This window comes from Oncorhynchus masou, chromosome 1 (assembly GCF_036934945.1).
Source record: "Oncorhynchus masou masou isolate Uvic2021 chromosome 1, UVic_Omas_1.1, whole genome shotgun sequence".
Taxonomy (NCBI): Eukaryota; Metazoa; Chordata; class Actinopteri; order Salmoniformes; family Salmonidae; genus Oncorhynchus; species Oncorhynchus masou.
Genome location: NC_088212.1, coordinates 25,749,025 through 25,768,094, shown reverse-complemented (window position 1 = coordinate 25,768,094; position 19,070 = coordinate 25,749,025). Strand labels below are relative to the sequence as shown.

The window sequence follows — 19,070 nt, the reverse complement described above, 5'->3', positions numbered from 1 at the left end:
AGGCCAGTTATATAACACTCATTACAGCAGTTTAAAAATAGCACAGAACAAAACCCAAGCTGAATCACACACTCTCATTTACTGTCCGTGTGTCTCTACACACACCATGCACTAGGGCCGGGACAATACCAGTACTGCAATACTCATTAGTACCGTGGCAAGGAAATAAAACACAAAGCAGATTTAATTTCTTTAGGAAAACAGCCTTAATGTTGGAAACAAACATTGTTGTCATCCAGTCACACATTTATTTTCCTAGCAATAGCACATAATATTTTACATAGACTGTTTTTAATATACCAAAATTAGTCTGCTTCATGTTTTCATTTTTGCCATGGAATAAATATCACAATACTGGTATCGTCACAGCCATACCATACACATGATGAACCATACACTCACACACAGACACTTCTATTTCCTTTCCCTGTCTCGCTCACACACACAGACACACACACACACGCACAGTGGGTTTACTAGGAGGGATTAGTGGTTTATTAGGAGTTGTGTTGGAAAAAGTTGTAGTTATTTTCAGCAAATTCATTGGTACACCATTACATACTTCCCATGCTGGTTGCTTCTGTCATCCTGTGCTAAGTTTAGGATATACAGTATTTTAACGGTCTATTCAAATACCTAGTCAATGCTTGTAAAATGCTAAGCTACACGGAACAATTATGGACTATAGTCCTCTTTGACTGTCCCTACTGTATACAGAATACATTGAGTACAATATGTTAAAGATAGTTAAAATGGAGAGGGTGCACCTCGCCTGCTGACATTGTTATTCCTCAGAGAAGTAAAGCCTGTAAACTGACCCGGCACAAAGACCTCCTATAGTCAGCAATACCACTGAGACCACTAGACTGCTGAGTGGGGCTCTGGTTCCAAGGCACAACATAGCCCATCCTTTCACTTCTATGTAAAGAAGGCATTGCAAATTAAGCTATCCAGAGTAGGGCTAGGCGATATATTGTGTATACCGGTATGGATCCACATTCCAGTATAGATTTTTACAATACTTCTATGAAGGTATTTCGATACAGTGCTAAATAAATGCAAAGTTCTACAAATTGGACGACTTCACTGTCGGTTTTTGTCCTAGTTTGGGTGAGTTATAAAACCATCAGAACGAAGAAAGCCAAATATAATCACTTAGAATTCATTTGTTGCCATTCTAGGGTCATTCACTACTCATAAAACATTAGCTTAATATTCAGATACTTAAAATACTATAAAATAACACCATACTGTCAAAAATGTGAAACATATTGTGGTATGATATTTGGTCCATATCGCCCAGCCCTAATCCAGAGTTGAGTTTCATAGATGATGCAGTTGTAGAATGTCTTAATAACCCCCACCCCCACCCTGTATTGTCCTTCTAACTGTGTTTCATCCTTCAAATTAAACAAACAATACTCAAACAGAGCCTGGTGTGTTCTATTTGAAGTCTGATTGTATATTCATTAGTGTGGTCTAGTGACTGTGAGACACTGACACAGGCTTTCATTACCCAGAGGACTTCATTACCGTAGTGTGCTGCTGCCTTCCCAAAGGAGTCAAAGGCAGGGTGTTAAGATCACTTGTTGCTCAGAGCCACCCATATCACAGACCGCACACAGATACAGACAGACACAAAAAAGGAGAGAGACCGAGATGCAGCATGTCATTGTTGCCTCTAAACTGCTAACTGAATTAGGCTGGGACAGTTAAGAGTTGCAGTCTAATCGATGGCTGCAGTCTAAACATACAAGCAGATTTATCTCTTTGCCGCCATCTCTGTGTCCTTTCTAGAGGTCCCAGGTTTAACTGCCTACTCTGTCTTCTGTTTGCCGAGCAACATGACAATATGCAAAATGTACTATGTAAACAGTGTTGGTATTATGAAACACCAATAAAATGTTGAGTTAAGATCCTCTGTCACCTCTATCTCCCTCCAGGACCGGGGCAGCTCCATGGGGAAGCTGGAGCCCATCTCCCCCGTCAGCCCGGCCCAGATGGACCCAGATCTGGACCTGGTGCCAGCCCGCTTCTCCAAGGAGGAGCTCATCCAGAACATGGACCGTGTTGACCGGGAGATCACCATGGTGGAGCAGCAGATCTGCAAGCTACGCAAGAAACAGGTACAGGTACCGTACAACCATGGCTTATACTGTAGGTCCTGTTCTCTACGGTTTGTTTGATGCTTGTCGCTGTTTGTCATTACGAGACTGTGCTTAGTTGACTGTTTTTCAATTTGATGCAATCTATATGCTTTATCTTCTAAGGATGACCCAAATGTGTCTATCTGTGTCATTACTTCTCATTGAGCCTGAATGTTTCTGTGAAAGTGCGTGGCCTGCACTCTTTTTACCGTCAGCTTGTTCTCTGGCAGTTCCAGCAGTCTTCCTGACAATGTTTCCATCTGTATTTAAATCTAGTATCCCTCTTATTGCCTGTCTTCAGTGGATCTTCACACAGTAGACTAGACATACCAGGCTGTATTGCTGTAATTATTGTATTGAGTTACTGTAGTTCGGGCTCACACAGCCTGCCACAGTGCTCTGCTTCTAGGCAGCTGCATTCTCTTCTGCTTTTCCTTCCTCTCTTCTTCTTTTAGGAGAAAAGTAGGTTAAAAATATATAAATCCATAAATACCAGCTTCCCCCGGGGGAAAGGAGGATTATGTTGGAAGTTTTGTGACTGTTAAATCACTCATATTTCTTCCTCGCGGCCTTCCTCTTGGCCGCCTGCCACGTCATGTTTTATAGAAGAGCTCTATGGTGCAACTCTCCCCCCTCAAGTCTCTCCTTTGGCTGGCACTCAAAATGCTGCTTCGTAAATCTAAGCCACCTGTAACCCATGGCACGGTCCGCTGTGGGAGGTGTTGGGGGGTGGGGTAGAGGGGGGAGGGGGTTAGTGATGAAGCCTAGTGAATGTTTGAAAGAGTATGCTCTGCTACCTAGAAAAATAAATCAAGCCCCCTCCCTATCCCTTCCCTCAACAACACACTATGCTTTTTATGAATGTTTTTTAAATTATTTTTTACATTTATTTTTTATACAGCGGAACCACCCCTCCCCCCGCCATAACGCTTTCCTCTCTTCAGCTCTCTCCAAGCATTAAAACATCTGGAGCCATTAAGTGGTGTGGTAAAACTTTATTTAAAGAGTTCTGGCAGAGAGTGGGGGCTGGGGCTCCGGTTACAGCCAGCCTGTGTTGTCAGCCATGCTCAGGACAGTTGGTTTATTTTATTTTACTCTGCCGTGGGTTTGGAAGGGGGAGGTTCTGGGAATGTGTGCGTTTTCCTCCCCAGCTGCTTATCCATCCCGATTGGGGCCCAGGATGATCCTGAGGACCCAGGGCTGCAGCCCTGGGGAGCACCTCCCTGCAGAGCATGCAGCAGCACACTGACAAGCCCCCCCCAGAGAAGCAGCTTCACTAAAACCCCAGACTGAGCAGCCCTGCTGCCACAGGCCCACTGCCCCTAGTCTGTTCATTTTCTCCCTGGGCATGCAGCAGCAGACTGCCCCCAGAGAAGCTTCACTAAAACCCCAGACTGTAGATCACCTCCCTGCAGAGCATGCAGCAGCACACTGACAAGGAGCCCTAGCCCCCAGAGAAGCAGCTTCACTAAAACCCCAGACTGTACCACTCACATCTGCAGCCCTGCTGCCACAGACGACCAGCACTGCCCCTAGTCTGTTCATACTGTAGATCACCTCCCTGCAGAGCATGCAGCAGCACACTGACAAGGAGCCCTAGCCCCCAGAGAAGCAGCTTCACTAAAACCCCAGACTGTACCACTCACATCTGCAGCCCTGCTGCCACAGACGACCAGCACTGCCCCTAGTCTGTTCATACTGCTGTTCTTATTACTCCTACTGACCTATCCTGTTTATTGGATCATACCACATTTGATATTTTACTTGAAGTTGTAATAAACCCCGATAATGTAAGTTATTGCAGATCTAAGATTCTGGTTGTGCTGTGAGGAGGCCATAATGTCCCCACTAAATACACGTCATGGATGTAATGGATCAGTTCAGTAGATGCTGCTGTGCCATTGCTTTGGCTATAGGCTCTGTCCAGTGGCCTGTTCACCTGTTTTTATCCCTCATAAAATGCCACCAAGATATTGCCCAGGGAGTTGGAAAAGCAAGGCTTTCCAGTACAGGATGGGTGTTGTGTTGGCCGACAAAGGGAAAGTGGCATATCCTCTTGACCTAAGAAATACTTTGTCTCCTCAGTCCTACTCTCCTCCCTGGCATGCGGCCAGCCCTGGCTGGCTTTGTTACACCATGTTGTGGTAACCCTTTGGTTAACTGGACCCATGGGACTTAATAGCTATTACAGCTAGTAGGACAGTTAGGTTCATCACTGCTGGAGATGATGAGTAGCGGGGGGGCTACACACACACACACACACACACACACACACACACACACACACACACACACACACACACACACACACACACACACTTCCCTAGTAACCTGTCTCCACAGAAACAGAGAAGCACAAGGGTGCTGCAGGATCAGGGATTTCTCCTTTGTTCACGGCTTGTGATAACCTTTCTGTCATTTTTCTCTTGCGTATTCTTCTCTCCCAACCTGAGTCAAAGGGACATCTTGTCTACACACTGTGTTCACCAGTAATCCTGAGTGTTTGCGTATTTGCGTTTGTGACCTGCAGCAACAGCTGGAGGAGGAGGCAGCGAAGCCCCAGGAGCCGGAACGGTCTATGATCTCCCCCCCGCCCAGTGAGGCCAAGCACCGCAGCCTGGTGCAGATCATCTATGACGAGAACAGGGTCAGTACTGTCACACACACACGCTAGGGATGGGCACGGTTATTAAAATATTTGAATATCCGAATGGATGCTAGTATTCAATCACTTGGAGAGTATACAGTCTTTGTCTCAAATGGAATACAATTATCTATGTGACATTGTTACATAGCCTACAAGGATAAACCATTACATTCAACATTTTTATATAACAATAGTTTTATGACAGTTTGTATGAGTGCGCCCAATCAAAAGGATTCACCAGCAGCCTACACTGGTCTCACACGTGTAGCTTGTTGTTATTGTCGATCAATCAAATCGCTGCTGCAGTCAGAGGCTCCATGTATAGCAAGTGAAGAGGGAGATCTCATCAATACAAAATGGAATTACAATTACAGAATGAAGTTGGCTAAATGAGAAGGAGTAGGCTAAAACAATCAACCAAGAGGTAGGCTGTTGTTTCATATGAATGGAGTTGTTGTAGACGTTGGATGGGGAGCGGAGCAAAAAAGCCTCAATTAGCCTTTCTACTGTAGCTAGCTAGCTGGCTAACTTAGCTTTCTACTGCAGCTAGCTAGCTGGCTAACTTAGCTTTCTACTGTAGCTAGCTAGCTGGCTAACTTAGCTTTCTACTGTAGCTAGCTAGCTGGGTAACTTAGCTTTCTACTGTAGCTAGCTAGCTGGGTAACTTAGCTTTCTACTGTAGCTAGCTAGCTGGCTACTGTAGCTAGCTAGCTGGCTAACCAAGCTGGCTACTGTAGCTAGCTAGCTACTTTACAATGATTTGATGCAGTCAAGACAAGCACTATCAGGTGGTGTGATAGATAACCTATGGTAGCAACAAGTTTGTCTAAATACTCTCTTTTCTCACTGTCTTTTTTTTCTCTGTGCCACACATAGACTGTCACACACACTGGCCCCTGGCCCTGTCATGCCCCTCCCTCACCGTTCTTCTGAAACAAGCAGAGTGCAGCACACAGTCTCTCTCAAGCAAGTCTCCATTGAAGTTTCTTAAAAATATAATGACATTATTAGAATACTGCAATAATTTCAAATGCCCTAACACATTCACACACTGCTCTCTCTCTGTGTAAATATGAGTGTGTCTCAATCAGTGCTCAGCCTGTAATGGCTGTAGTCAGTGTTCATTCCTAAATCACCTCACAGGTTGGTCAAAGTTAGAATACATGTATTGACTGCATTATGTGAGCTAGCTATACCCCTTGGTTCATCATGATCCTAGTTGTTGGGGTGGTAGTGATGTAAGATAATGAACAAAACCATTCCAAAAACACACTTCCTTTGGATGAATGTTTCTATATGACTGAAATAGTGTTCTTTTTTTGGACTTCATACAGTGTTATTGGGTTCACAGAAATTGCTTGATTGTAAGTATTGAGAATGAGACTGAAGCTGTGAAGGAAGACTGGGAGCATCTGGATGAGGTGCAGAGGACTTCGGTCTGACAGCTCTTTGATGATGAAAAATGAATATGGTAGACTGTCACTCTGCTTTCCCTCAGATATTGGATTCATGCTGTTTGAGATCTTATTTAGCTAATTGGCCCTATTGAAGGCTGAATGGAAGTGAATTTGTATTCGGCGCATTCTGCCGTGACAATGATTGTGAAGAGATTAATGTGTGAGCTCTGTCATTGCTGTTACTTGGCTTGTTATCATCTTCAACAGCCCAATAGAGAGTGGGAGTCAATAGAGAGTGGGAGTCAATAGAGAGTGGGAGTCAATAGAGAGTGGGAGTCAATAGAGAGTGGGAGTCAATAGAGAGTGGGAGTCAATAGAGAGTGGGAGTCAATAGAGAGTGGGAGTCAATAGAGAGTGGGAGTCAATAGAGAGTGGGAAAGGCTGTATGAAAAGGTATTAACCCATTAGCCTCCCACTCTTAATATGGCAAGACCAGACAAAGTCCTTCCGTCCGTCTGAGTGTGTAGTCTGCTAAAGGTCAGCATTGCTGGCCTTTAGTGTGTCACTCACACCCTCAGACAGAACCCCCCCCCCACACACACACACACGCACACACCATACTCATGTTCCTCTACTACAGTAACATTCGTCTGGCAGCAATCCGAATATATATATTTTTTAATTAGGTCAACATTTTTACGTTTCCAATTTTGGAATGCATGGTCAATCAAAACAGATTGAGTAGGATATTATCTAGTTGTAGTTAATAATGCATTAATTTCCAATACTCTTAGTCCACCTAGTGGTAAGCACTGTTCCTTGCATACAGAGACACAAAACTGTATAAACATGTTTGTATAGATTGCAATAAGGAGTGTTTTCCCACTCGTTATGCCGACCAGATGGTCCCCTGTATGTGTAAGGGGCAGGACCTCTGTACATTTCCTTGCCGGGCCGGGGTCAGAATCTTAAGGAAAGTCAACTCTTGAAGTAAAGTCATCTTCTATAATATAATAGAAACAATTGAATGGTCTAAAAGAGACCTGTTGACTGACAATAGTACTGTATGCCTTTCACCCCATATACTTACCGGCTCAGAGCTGAGCAATGATGGCCCCACTGAATCCATGCAGAAGGAGTGATGATCTCAAAGCCTGGACTCATCCAATGTCGCTGAACTCTGGAACACCTTCCACTCCACTGAGTGCTGCTGAGCCCCGCCGCCACCACACTAGGAATTGCCAGGGACCTCACCATACAATATTATCACCATTCTTCGGTGTCGATACAATGTCTCTTGCGATTCTCATATTGTATTGTGATTTTACACTGCGCTTTATTGCAAATTGATGTTTCAAACATCTGCTGCCGTGACATGAGAGAGTGTGAGAAAATGAGTTCAGTCATGGTTATAAATGGGCTTAAATCATGTTGACTCGCTGTTTAAAAAGAAGATGGAAAACAAGCTATAGGATGAAAAATACCAGAGTTTTGACGCAGGTACAGCAGACTAGCGCTAGCTAACGCTACCTACCAACAAAACAAATACACACTTGGAGTCAAAGTATCGATTTATAATATAGTCCCAATATAGTGCTGTAGCGTCCCCCCATCACTACTAACACACTGCTGCTGAGCACCACCACCACACTGGTCACTCTGTCTCTCGTTTGTTTGTTTGCATATCATATAAAGGCTCAGTCAGACACACCAATAGCATTTGCCTGCCCAAAGTACTTAGGATCTCCGAACAGAGGTAGAATCGTGCATCAGACAACAGTTCACTGAACGATCGGTAGTCGAACGGGGAGATCCACATTCGGTGCAACCTGTGTGATCCTTGGGTATATCTGAAGAAGGCAAGGCATGGGTGTTGGTGTTTGTCTTGGATACGTGTGTGTGTGTGTGTGTGTGTGTGTGTCACCACCTGGCTGTAATGACTCCAGTCTCAGCAGAAGCGTTCCTCTCAGTCAGGCCTGGTGTCATCTGTCTCTGTGGGCTTAGTGTCACCTCGTCTCTCAGCCAGAGTGATACAGCCACAGGCCTTTGTCAACGCCATAGGCGACACCACTCAACTTCACCATCTCATATTAGAAAATGGCTGCCTTGGACACAAATACAAGAGAGACAACCGTGACTCACTGGAATTGCACTATCCCAGTCCCACTGTTAAACACACACACAAGGTACTGAGAGATCTCTCAAGTCACTGCACCTTCCCTATTTGCTTGTGCCAATATTAAACCCTCTCATTTTAATTACGGATTTCTTATGATGTAGCCCATATTTCCCTTTTCTATGGACTGGAAATGCTTCTGTGAGCGAAGAGCAGCTCAGTTCGTTTTCTGCTCCAGTTGCAGTACTCCTGTCTAAGCACTAGGGGGCATCTGAGTTGGTCCAGCCTCACTCACAATCACTGGCTGCCAATTTAATCTCAGGTGTGACTGGCTGAGATGGATTGGAGGAGGAACCGTAGTGTGTCAAAGCTCCATGTTGATCAACAGTGTTGTCATTGCCCCGTCTGAATTTAGTGTACACATGTATCCCCTTCTCTGTGTTGCCAATGTCATTGATCGTAGTCTTTGATATGTCCTTAGTCTTGCAGATTTATATCAGTACAATGAGCTTCCCTCTCTCTCCTCTCACTCTATATTTGACATTTTAGTCATTTAGCAGACACTTATCTAGGCACAGCGACAGATGTTTCACCTAGTCGGCTCTGTGATTCGAACAAGCAAACTTTTGGTTACTTGCCCAATGCTCTTAACCACAAGGCTACCTGCTCACTCGCTCAATCTGAAACCACCACCTAAGCACACGAGGAGGTGAGATCTCTCTCTCTCTGTTTTGTCAGATGTCCCTTATTGGAGAAGCACTGCAGCCATACAGTCTCACTCGCTCTTGCTCTTTCTCACGCTCCCTCTTCTGCGTGCTCTCGCTCTACCCTTCTCTCTCTCCTGGAATCTGTGTTCGGGGAGGTGAGTAATCTTTTATCCAGGAGAGGAGAAATGAGAGGGAGCTGAGGCGAGATTCTGCCTTGTGTTAAAAGCTCTAATAATAGTTACTGCATCCAGAGTGCCCATCCAAACGTCAGTGATTGAGTGAGCAGGCTGCTGCGTTGCCTTGGTGATGGGAGACGTGGGGCTTTGTTGTTGACATGTGCTGAATGTGTTGTGTGTGTTGTCTCCTCAGAAAAAGGCAGAGGAAGCGCACAGGATTCTGGAAGGACTGGGACCCCGAGTAGAACTGGTGAGTCTCTGCTCTTTTCTCACCTCTTAATGGTCACCCGAAAAAAACATTTTGCATTATTTGACCTTGGGGAGGAGGGATAAGTAACGGAGGAGGATGAGGAGGAGTTTGTCTGAATTCAAAGATGTGTAGCAAGCCCTGGACAGAGAGCATGGTGGGTTTAGTTTTCTGTTCGGGAATGAGAGTGAGAGATGGTAAAATAACTGAACCACAGAAACAACCATTTCACATTCGTTTGACCCATGAAAGCTGTTTGTCATCCATTGTTTTTCCTCAATGTTTTAACTCCCTTGTGTCATGAAATAAAACTGTTTTTGTTTGTTTTGGAACCAACTCATTTTACCCAAAGACTTTTTCCACTTCTGAGTCTCTTGAGAACAGTCTTGATAAGGGCTGGATTAGGATGTCATGTCGTCATTCTACTTACTACTTGTTGTCAGCTTGGCACAGCAGTAGCAGTTATATAGTACTATGGAACTCAGGGCGATGCCCAAATGAGCCTCACAACAGCCTTTGTTTCACACTCTCTCGCATATATATTGATGCATTTTGTGCGATTGTTTAAATGAATGATAGATTAATTCATAAATATAATTTGATGGTTCATTTGGTTGAGTTATTGATTGATGGTACAAAATCTGAGCCAAATGTTTTGGCAGACCTTTCTCGGTTATTTGTATAAACCATTATAATATCACACCATATTTTCTCTGTCAGACTTCAATCTCAGATATTCAACATGTTGTTGGTAGAATGTAATGGCTGAATGTTGTTACTGAGTGTAGAAGCTGTAGATGTGTGTGTATAAACCTCCTAGCCTTCATGTTCCATGCTGCTGTGAAACTGAATTCCCACCTCTGGCAGCATCACTGACACTTTCATCTCTCTCTCTTTCTCTCTCGCTCCCTCCCCTCTCAGCCTCTGTACAACCAGCCATCTGACACCAAGCAGTACCATGACAACATAAAAATGTAAGTTAGCCCGCCCTCTGGGGTAAAGGCACTGGGTTTATGCTAATGTTTGTGTGTGTGTTTATCTGAGTGTATAACATCTGTCCATGTGGGCTCAGTGGGATTGCTATGGTCCTAAATGCCATTACTGCGCTCCTTATCATCTACTCTAGAGAGTCGCATCCCAACAAACGGCCACAGACCATCAATGTTTCAGTGTCAGCTCTGGTAGTGCACTGAAACAGTTATTTAACCTTGTGATTGCTCTCTGACAACACATTTTGGTCATTTTTTGTGGAAGTGAATTTATACTGCACTTCTGTTCATAACTATAGCAATGCAAGTGAAGGAAATGTTACACACATTACATTTGAACTGACATCCTCCCTTCACTGCCCCTCTTTCTCTACTCTGTTTGATCCAAGCACTGTTTGATCAGAAAGGGTGTGTTATTAAATAGCGCTGTATAGCTTTGATCCATCACAATTGACTTCTTTGTGGTGCCCCTAACCGGTTTGATAACCTTAGCCCCCGTCGCCATTGAGAAAGATGAGTACCAGATTCATACCAGACACCACCCCCACCCTACCCTACTTAACCTCTCTGTTTCCTCTGTCCACTACCCCTCTCATCTCCCACACTGACTCAACGTTGGGGCCAATAGCCAGTGTTCAGTATTTCAGAACCTAGAATATATAAATCCATGGAAATATATCCACAGGTAGCTCCCTAGTGGTGCAGCAGTCTAAGGCACTGCATCTCAGTACAAAAGGCGTCACTACAGTCCCTGGTTCGAATCCAGGCTGTATCACATCTGGCTGTGATTGGGAGTCCCATAGGGCGGCGCACAATTGGCCCAGCATCGTCCGGGTTTGACCGGGGTAGGTCGTCATTGTAAATAAGAATTTATTCTTAACTGACTTGCCCAGTTAAATAAAGGTTAAAATAAATGTATGGTTTATTTTTCACAGTAATCTTACACACATTACAGAACGGGAACATGGCCCGCGCTTGCTTCTTTAATGTGGCACATATCAACATGAAACCCCTTTTTGCAGAACTATAATTTCCACATGCCTCATGTTTTTGGTGCTGTTTACAGTGTACTGTGATTTCTCAGGAATGCGGTGAACTCTTAGTGTTGGACAAACAAATCCTATTGAAACGGTCCAGAGCAGCTAATCTCTCCTTCCACCATCTAGTGTCCGGAGCACAATGCCACGTCTGTCTCTATAGGACTTCATCTGTCAGCCCTGGTCTGGCCTTGATTTGATTGATCAGGAACGGTCCAGAGCAGCTAATCTCTCCTTCTACCATCTAGTGTCCGGAGCACAATGCCACGTCTGTCTCTATAGGACTTCATCTGTCAGCCCTGGTCTGGCCTTGATTTGATTGATCAGGAACGGTCCAGAGCAGCTAATCTCTCCTTCCACCATCTAGTGTCCGGAGCACAATGCCACGTCTGTCTCTATAGGACTTCATCTGTCAGCCCTGGTCTGGCCTTGATTTGATTGATCAGGAACGGTCCAGAGCAGCTAATCTCTCCTTCTACCATCTAGTGTCCGGAGCACAATGCCACGTCTGTCTCTATAGGACTTCATCTGTCAGCCCTGGTCTGGCCTTGATTTGATTGATCAGGAACGGTCCAGAGCAGCTAATCTCTCCTTCCACCATCTAGTGTCCGGAGCACAATGCCACGTCTGTCTCTATAGGACTTCATCTGTCAGCCCTGGTCTGGCCTTGATTTGATTGATCAGGAACGGTCCAGAGCAGCTAATCTCTCCTTCCACCATCTAGTGTCCGGAGCACAATGCCACGTCTGTCTCTATAGGACTTCATCTGTCAGCCCTGGTCTGGCCTTGATTTGATTGATCAGGAACGGTCCAGAGCAGCTAATCTCTCCTTCCACCATCTAGTGTCCGGAGCACAATGCCACGTCTGTCTCTATAGGACTTCATCTGTCAGCCCTGGTCTGGCCTTGATTTGATTGATCAGGAACGGTCCAGAGCAGCTAATCTCTCCTTCCACCATCTAGTGTCCGGAGCACAATGCCACGTCTGTCTCTATAGGACTTCATCTGTCAGCCCTGGTCTGGCCTTGATTTGATTGATCAGGAACGGTCCAGAGCAGCTAATCTCTCCTTCCACCATCTAGTGTCCGGAGCACAATGCCACGTCTGTCTCTATAGGACTTCATCTGTCAGCCCTGGTCTGGCCTTGATTTGATTGATCAGGATCCGCATAACTGGGGTCCGACACATGATGAAAAAGCCATTACAGACAAAAGACTTCACAATTTACATACACACGGTAATGTTTTTAAATGTGAGTGCGCATCAGTTACAGAAGCTTGCTTTTCCTCTGTGCACTTCTAACATCTATCTATAGAAGCCTGTCAACTATGTGTGTGTTTTTGTCTGTCTCCGCCTGTATTGTGTCTATGCACCACAGTGATATGGTGTACGTGTCCCAGTGTGTGGGAGAGTGAATTAGTGTTTATATGGTTCTCAGTATGTGTTTACATGTTAATGTGAGTTTAGATGTTGGTTTATATAGGAACATGTGTAGATGGGGGTGTCTTTGTTTTGATGAGGAGGTCATCGTGTCCACTTTAAACTGCGTTCTGTGATGTCTTCCGTTTAACGAGCACACTCGCACACACCCACGTAGTGCCTTATTTGCTTCCTGCCGTCTCTGTCCTTGCCTGTGACACCAGCTGATGTGACTCATGTAGAATACAATTACATTAATCAGGAGGGATGTGACCGTACAACTGCCAGATTAAGATCATTTTACACCAAAGAAAGAGTTAATGGTGGGAGAGCTGCTGCCAGAGTGATTACTGCCCTGACCTTTATCTGAAGAACTCTGGCTGTCTCTCCATTCCTGGGCTCTCTCTCTGTCTCGCTGTCTGTCTCGCTGTCTGTCTCGCTGTCTGTCTCGCTGTCTGTCTCGCTGTCTGTCTCGCTGTCTGTCTCGCTGTCTGTCTCGCTGTCTGTCTCGCTGTCTGTCTCGCTGTCTGTCTCGCTGTCTGTCTCGCTGTCTGTCTCGCTGTCTGTCTCGCTGTCTGTCTCGCTGTCTGTCTCGCTGTCTGTCTCGCTCTGTCTCGCTCTCTCTCTCTGTCTCGCTCTCTCTCGCTGTCTCGCTCTCTCTCTGTCTCGCTCTCTCTGTCTCGCTGTCTCGCTCTCTCTCTCTCGCTGTCTCTGTCTCGCTCTCTGTCTCGCTCTCTGTCTCTCGCTCTCTGTCTCTCTCTGTCTCTGTCTCGCTCTCTCTCTGTCTCTCTCGCTGTCTCGCTCTCTCTGTCTCTCTCTCTCTCTCTGTCTCTCTCTCTCTCTGTCTCGCTCTCTCTCTCTGTCTCGCTCTCTCTCTCTGTCTCGCTCTCTCTCTCTGTCTCGCTCTCTCTCTCTGTCTCGCTCTCTCTCTCTGTCTCGCTCTCTCTCTCTGTCTCGCTCTCTCTCTCTGTCTCGCTCTCTCTCTCTGTCTCGCTCTCTCTCTCTGTCTCGCTCTCTCTCTCTCTCTCTCTCTGTCTCGCTCTCTCTCTCTGTCTCTCGCTCTCTCTCTCTGTCTCGCTCTCTCTCTCTCGTCTCTCGCGCTCTCTGTCTCTCGCTCTCTGTCTCGCTCTCTCTCTCGCTGTCTCGCTCTGTCTCTCGCTGTCTCGCTCTCACTCGCTCGCTGTCTCGCTCTCTCTCGCTGTCTCGCTCTCTCGCTCTCTCGCTCTCGCTCTCTCGCTGTCTCGCTCTCTCTCGCTCTGTCTCGCTCTCTCGCTGTCTCGCTCTCTCTCTCTGTCTCGCTCTCTCTCTCTGTCTCGCTCTCTCTCGCTGTCTCGCTCTCTCTCGCTGTCTCGCTCTCTCTCGCTGTCTCGCTCTCTCTCTCTGTCTCGCTCTCTCTCGCTGTCTCGCTGTCTCTCGCTGTCTCGTCTCTCTCTCTGTCTCGCTGTCTCTCGCTGTCTCGCTCTCTCTCGCTCTGTCTCGCTCTCTCTCTCTGTCTCGCTCTGTCTCGCTGTCTGTCTCGCTCTCTCTCTGTCTCGCTGTCTCTCTCTCTGTCTCGCTGTCTGTCTCGCTGTCTGTCTCGCTCTCTGTCTCGCTGGCTGTCTCGCTCTCTCGCTCTCTCTGTCTCTGCTCTCTGTCTCGTCTCGTCTCTCTGCTCTCTCTCTCGCTCTCTCTCTCTCGCTCTCTCTCGCTCTCTCTGTCTCGCTCGCTCTCTCGCTGTCTCGCTCGCTCTCGCTGTCTCGCTCTCTCTCGCTGTCTCGCTCTCTCTCGCTGTCTCGCTCTCTCTCGCTGTCTCGCTCTCTCGCTCTGTCTCGCTCTCTCGCTCTGTCTCGCTCTCTCGCTCTGTCTCGCTCTCTCTCGCTGTCTCGCTCTCTCTCTCTGTCTCGCTCTCTCTCTGTCTCGCTCTCTCTCTGTCTCGCTCTCTCTCTGTCTCGCTCTCTCTCTCTGTCTCGCGCTCTCTCTCTCTGTCTCGCGCTCTCTCTCTCTGTCTCGCGCTCTGTCTCTCTCTCTCTCTCTCTCGCTGTCTCGCTCTGTCTCTGTCTCTGTCTCGTCTCTCTCTCTCTGTCTCGCTCTCTCTGTCTCGCTCTCTCTCTCTGTCTCTCGCTCTCCTGTCTCTCGCTCTCTCTGTCTCGCTCTCTCTCGCTGTCTCGCTCTCTCTGCTGTCTCGCTGTCTCGCTCTCTCTGTCTCTCGCTCGCTCTCTGTCTCTCGCTCTCTCTGTCTCGCTCTCGCTCTCTCTGTCTCGCTCTCGCTGTCTCGCTCGCTCTCTCTCTGTCTCGCTCTCTCTCTCTGTCTCGCTCGCTGTCTCTCTGTCTCGCGCTCTCTCTGTCTCGCTCTCTCTGTCTCGCTCTCTCTCTGTCTCGCGCTCTCTCTGTCTCGCTCTCTGTCTGTCTCTCTCTCTCTCTCTCTCTCGCTCTCTCTGTCTCTCTGTCTCGCTCTCTCTGTCTCGCGCTCTCTCTGTCTCTCGCTCGCTCTCTGTCTCGCTCTCTCTGTCTCTCTGCTCTCTCTGTCTCTCGCTCTCTCTGTCTCGCTCTCTCTGTCTCTCGCTTTCTCTGTCTCGCTCTCTGTCTCGCTCTCGCTGTCTCGCGCTGTCTGTCTCGCGCTCTCTGTCTCGCTCTCTCTGTCTCTCTTGCTCTCTGTCTCGCTCCTCTCTGTCTCGCTCGCTGTCTCGTCTGTCTCGCTCTCTCTCTGTCTCGCTCTCGCTGTCTCGTCTCTCGCTCTGTCTCTCGTCTCGCTCTGTCTCGCTCGCTCTCTCTGTCTCTCGCTCTCTCTGTCTCTCGCTCTCTGTCTCTCGCTCTCTGTCTGTCTCTCGCTCTCGCTCTGTCTCTCGCTCTCTCTGTCTCGCTCTCGCTGTCTCTCGTCTCGTCTCTCGCTCTCTCTGTCTCGCTCGCTCTGTCTGTCTCGCTCTCGCGCTGTCTGTCTCGCTCTGTCTGTCTCGCGCTCTCTGTCTCGCGCTCTCTGTCTCGCGCTGTCTGTCTCGCGCTGTCTGTCTCGCGCTGTCTGTCTCGCGCTGTCTGTCTCGCGCTGTCTGTCTCGCGCTCTCTGTCTCGCGCTCTCTGTCTCGCTCGCGCTCTCTGTCTCTCTCGCGCTGTCTGTCTCTCGCTGTCTCGCTCTGTCTGTCTCGCGCTCTCTGTCTCGCTCGCGCTCTCTGTCTCTCGCGCTCTCTGTCTCTCGCGCTCTCTGTCTCTCGCGCTCTCTGTCTCTCGCGCTCTCTGTCTCTCGCGCTCTCTGTCTCTCGCGCTCTCTGTCTCGCGCTCTCTCGCGCTCTCTGTCTCTCGCGCTCTCGCGCTCTCTGTCTCTCGCGCTCTCTGTCTCGCGCTCTCTGTCTGTCTCGCGCTCGCGTCTCTCGCGCTGTCTGTCTCGCGCTCTGTCTCGCTGTCTGTCTCGCTCTCGCTGTCTGTCTCGCTGTCTGTCGCTGCTGTCTGTCTCGCTCTCTGTCTCGTCTCGCTGTCTCGCGCTGTCTGTCTCGCTCTCGCGCTGTCTGTCTCGCTCTCGCGCTGTCTGTCTCGCTCTCGCGCTGTCTGTCTCGCTCTCGCGCTGTCTGTCTCGCTCTCGCGCTGTCTGTCTCGCGCTGTCTGTCTCGCGCTGTCTGTCTCGCGCTGTCTGTCTCTCTGTCTGTCTCGCGCTGTCTGTCTCGCTGTCTGTCTCGCTGTCTCGCTGTCTCTCGCTCTCTCTGTCTGTCTCGCGCTGTCTGTCTCGCGCTGTCTGTCTCGCGCTGTCTGTCTCTCGCGCTGTCTGTCTCTCGCGCTGTCTGTCTCTCGCTCTCTCTGTCTCTCGCTCTCTCTGTCTCTCGCTCTCTCTGTCTCTCGCTCTCTCTGTCTCTCGCTCTCTCTGTCTCTCGCTGTCTCTCGCGCTCGCTGTCTCGCTCTCGCTGTGTCTCGCTCTCGCGCTCTCTGTCTCGCGCTCTCTGTCTCGCGCTCTCTGTCTCGCGCTCGCTGTCTCGCGCTCGCTGTCTCTCGCTCTCTCTGTCTCTCGCTCTCTGTCTCTCGCTCTCTGTCTCTCGCGCTCTCTGTCTCTCGCTCTCTCTGTCTCTCGCTCTCTCTGTCTCTCGCTCTCTCTGTCTCTCGCTCTCTGTCTCTCGCTCTCTGTCTCTCGCTCTCTCTGTCTCTCGCTCTCTCTGTCTCTCGCTCTCTCTGTCTCTCGCTCTCTCTGTCTCTCGCTCTCTCTGTCTCTCGCTCTCTCTGTCTCTCGCTCTCTCTGTCTCTCGCTCTCTCTGTCTCTCGCTCTCTCTGTCTCTCGCTCTCTCTGTCTCTCGCTCTCTCTGTCTCTCGCGCTCGCTGTCTCGCGCCCGCTGTCTCGCGCTCGCTGTCTCTCTGTCTCTGTCTCTCGCTGTCTCTCTCTGCTCTCGCTCTCGCTGTCTCTGTCTCTCGCTCTCGCTGCTCGCTCGCTCTCTCTGTCTCTGTCTTCGCTCTCGCTGTCTCTCGCTGTCTCTCGCGCTCGCTGTCTCTCTGTCTCGCGCTCGCTGTCTCTCTGTCTCGCGCTCGCTGTCTGTCTCGCGCTCGCTGTCTCGCGCTCGCTGTCTCGCGCTCGCTGTCTCGCGCTCTCTGTCTCGCGCTCGCTGTCTCGCGCTCTCTGTCTCGCGCTCTCACTTTCTCTCGCTCTGCATCATTCCTTCCTTGCTCTCGCAACAGTTAAATTGAATGCTTTTGTTGTCCTTATCCTCATCACTGTAATGACATGCTGGAATAATATAGGGCTAGGATAGGATGCAGACGGCTTTCGCTTCTCTAACTAACTCCCCGCTGATGTATTTAATTCAGCAAACAAGAGCAAGCTTGCATCCCTCTGAATATTATATTAGTATATGGAACACAAAAAAATGGCCAATAAGCTTTTCTCGTCTAGCTTTTCCTGGGACTCTACAAGAGCTAAGGAGAGAGGCCAGCTGAGAGCGGGTGCATATCTCACAAGAGAACAATGATGGAGGCTACAATTTCGAAGCGTATGCATTTATTAGCTTAATGTAAGGCTAATACTGTATTGAATTTATTACCTGAAAGAGCTATGATAGTACATTGATATTTACACTGACCAAACATTACAAACATCTTCCTAAGACTGAGTTGCACCCCCCCTTTTGTTCTCAGAACAGGCTCAATTCGTCTGGGCATGGAATCGAAAAGGTGTCGAAAGGGTTCCACAGGGATGCTGGCCCATTTTTTTTATTTTTTTTTAACCTTTATTTAACTAGGCAAGTCAGTTAAGAACAAATTCTTATTTTCAATGACGGCCTAGGAACAGTGGGTTAACTGCCTGTTCAGGGACAGAACGACAGATTTGTACCTTGTCAGCTCGGGGGTTCGCCCCATGTTGACTTCAGTGCTTCCAAAGTTGTGTCAAGTTGGCTGGATGTCCTTGGGGTGGTGGACCATTCTTGATACACACAGGAAATTGTTGAGCGTGCAAAACCCAGCAGCATTGTAGTTCTTGACACTCAAATCAGTGTGCCTGGCACCTACTACCATATCACGTTCAAAGGCACTTAAATCTTTTGTCTTGCCCATTCACCCTCTGAATGGCACACATACATAATCCATTTCTCAATTGTCTCAAGGCTTAAAAATCCTTCTTTAACCTGTCTCCTCCCCTTCATCTACACTGATTGAATTGGATTTAACAAGTGACGTAAATAAGGGATCATAGCTTTCATCTGGATTTCTTCCTGGTCAGTTTATGTCGTGGAAAGTATGTCAATCTTGAACAGGATTATCTATTTTGGATGCAGTTTGAATGGAACTGTTGGAGAGATAATAATATTTGAGTCATAACTCTGCAGAGGCAATTTTAACATGTCTTCCCAATTAAAAAATAAGTTAACCTCCGAAAGCCAGATGGATATGTGTAAATTAGATGCGCATTAAGATATATTAGTCCTAATATTACTGTAGCATTTTCAGAAGGAGAAAGTTACCAGCTGATGAGATGATACATGCATTGTGACCTGCGCTCCGTACTGAGATGTGCCGTCTGTCCCCACCCTCAGCATTGATGATTGATCATGCAGATAGCAGAGCAGAGAAGGCCGTAGAGAAGCCAGGTTAGGACACTGCATATAATTGAACAGTTCCATTTCATGTCTTGCTGTTAGAAGTAATTTATTATAATTTACCTTTTTACTCGCTGTTATTTATCCCGGGAAACAGGAGTAGATTTGGGCAGGAAATCTCTAATTCTCTGTAACCTGGTTCCTGTCA

At 47.8% G+C, this 19,070-nt stretch overlaps 1 protein-coding gene across 1 annotated transcript in view; it reads left to right on the top strand.

Annotated features, from left to right (window-relative positions):
* Nucleotides 1-19,070, top strand: part of LOC135540392 (nuclear receptor corepressor 2-like) — a 183,427-nt gene that overhangs the window by 92,960 nt on the left and 71,397 nt on the right. Inside the window, 4 exon segments of the mRNA XM_064967013.1 lie at nucleotides 1,944-2,126; nucleotides 4,678-4,794; nucleotides 9,384-9,440; nucleotides 10,359-10,411. Of these exon segments, the coding sequence (XP_064823085.1) occupies nucleotides 1,944-2,126; nucleotides 4,678-4,794; nucleotides 9,384-9,440; nucleotides 10,359-10,411 (410 nt within the window).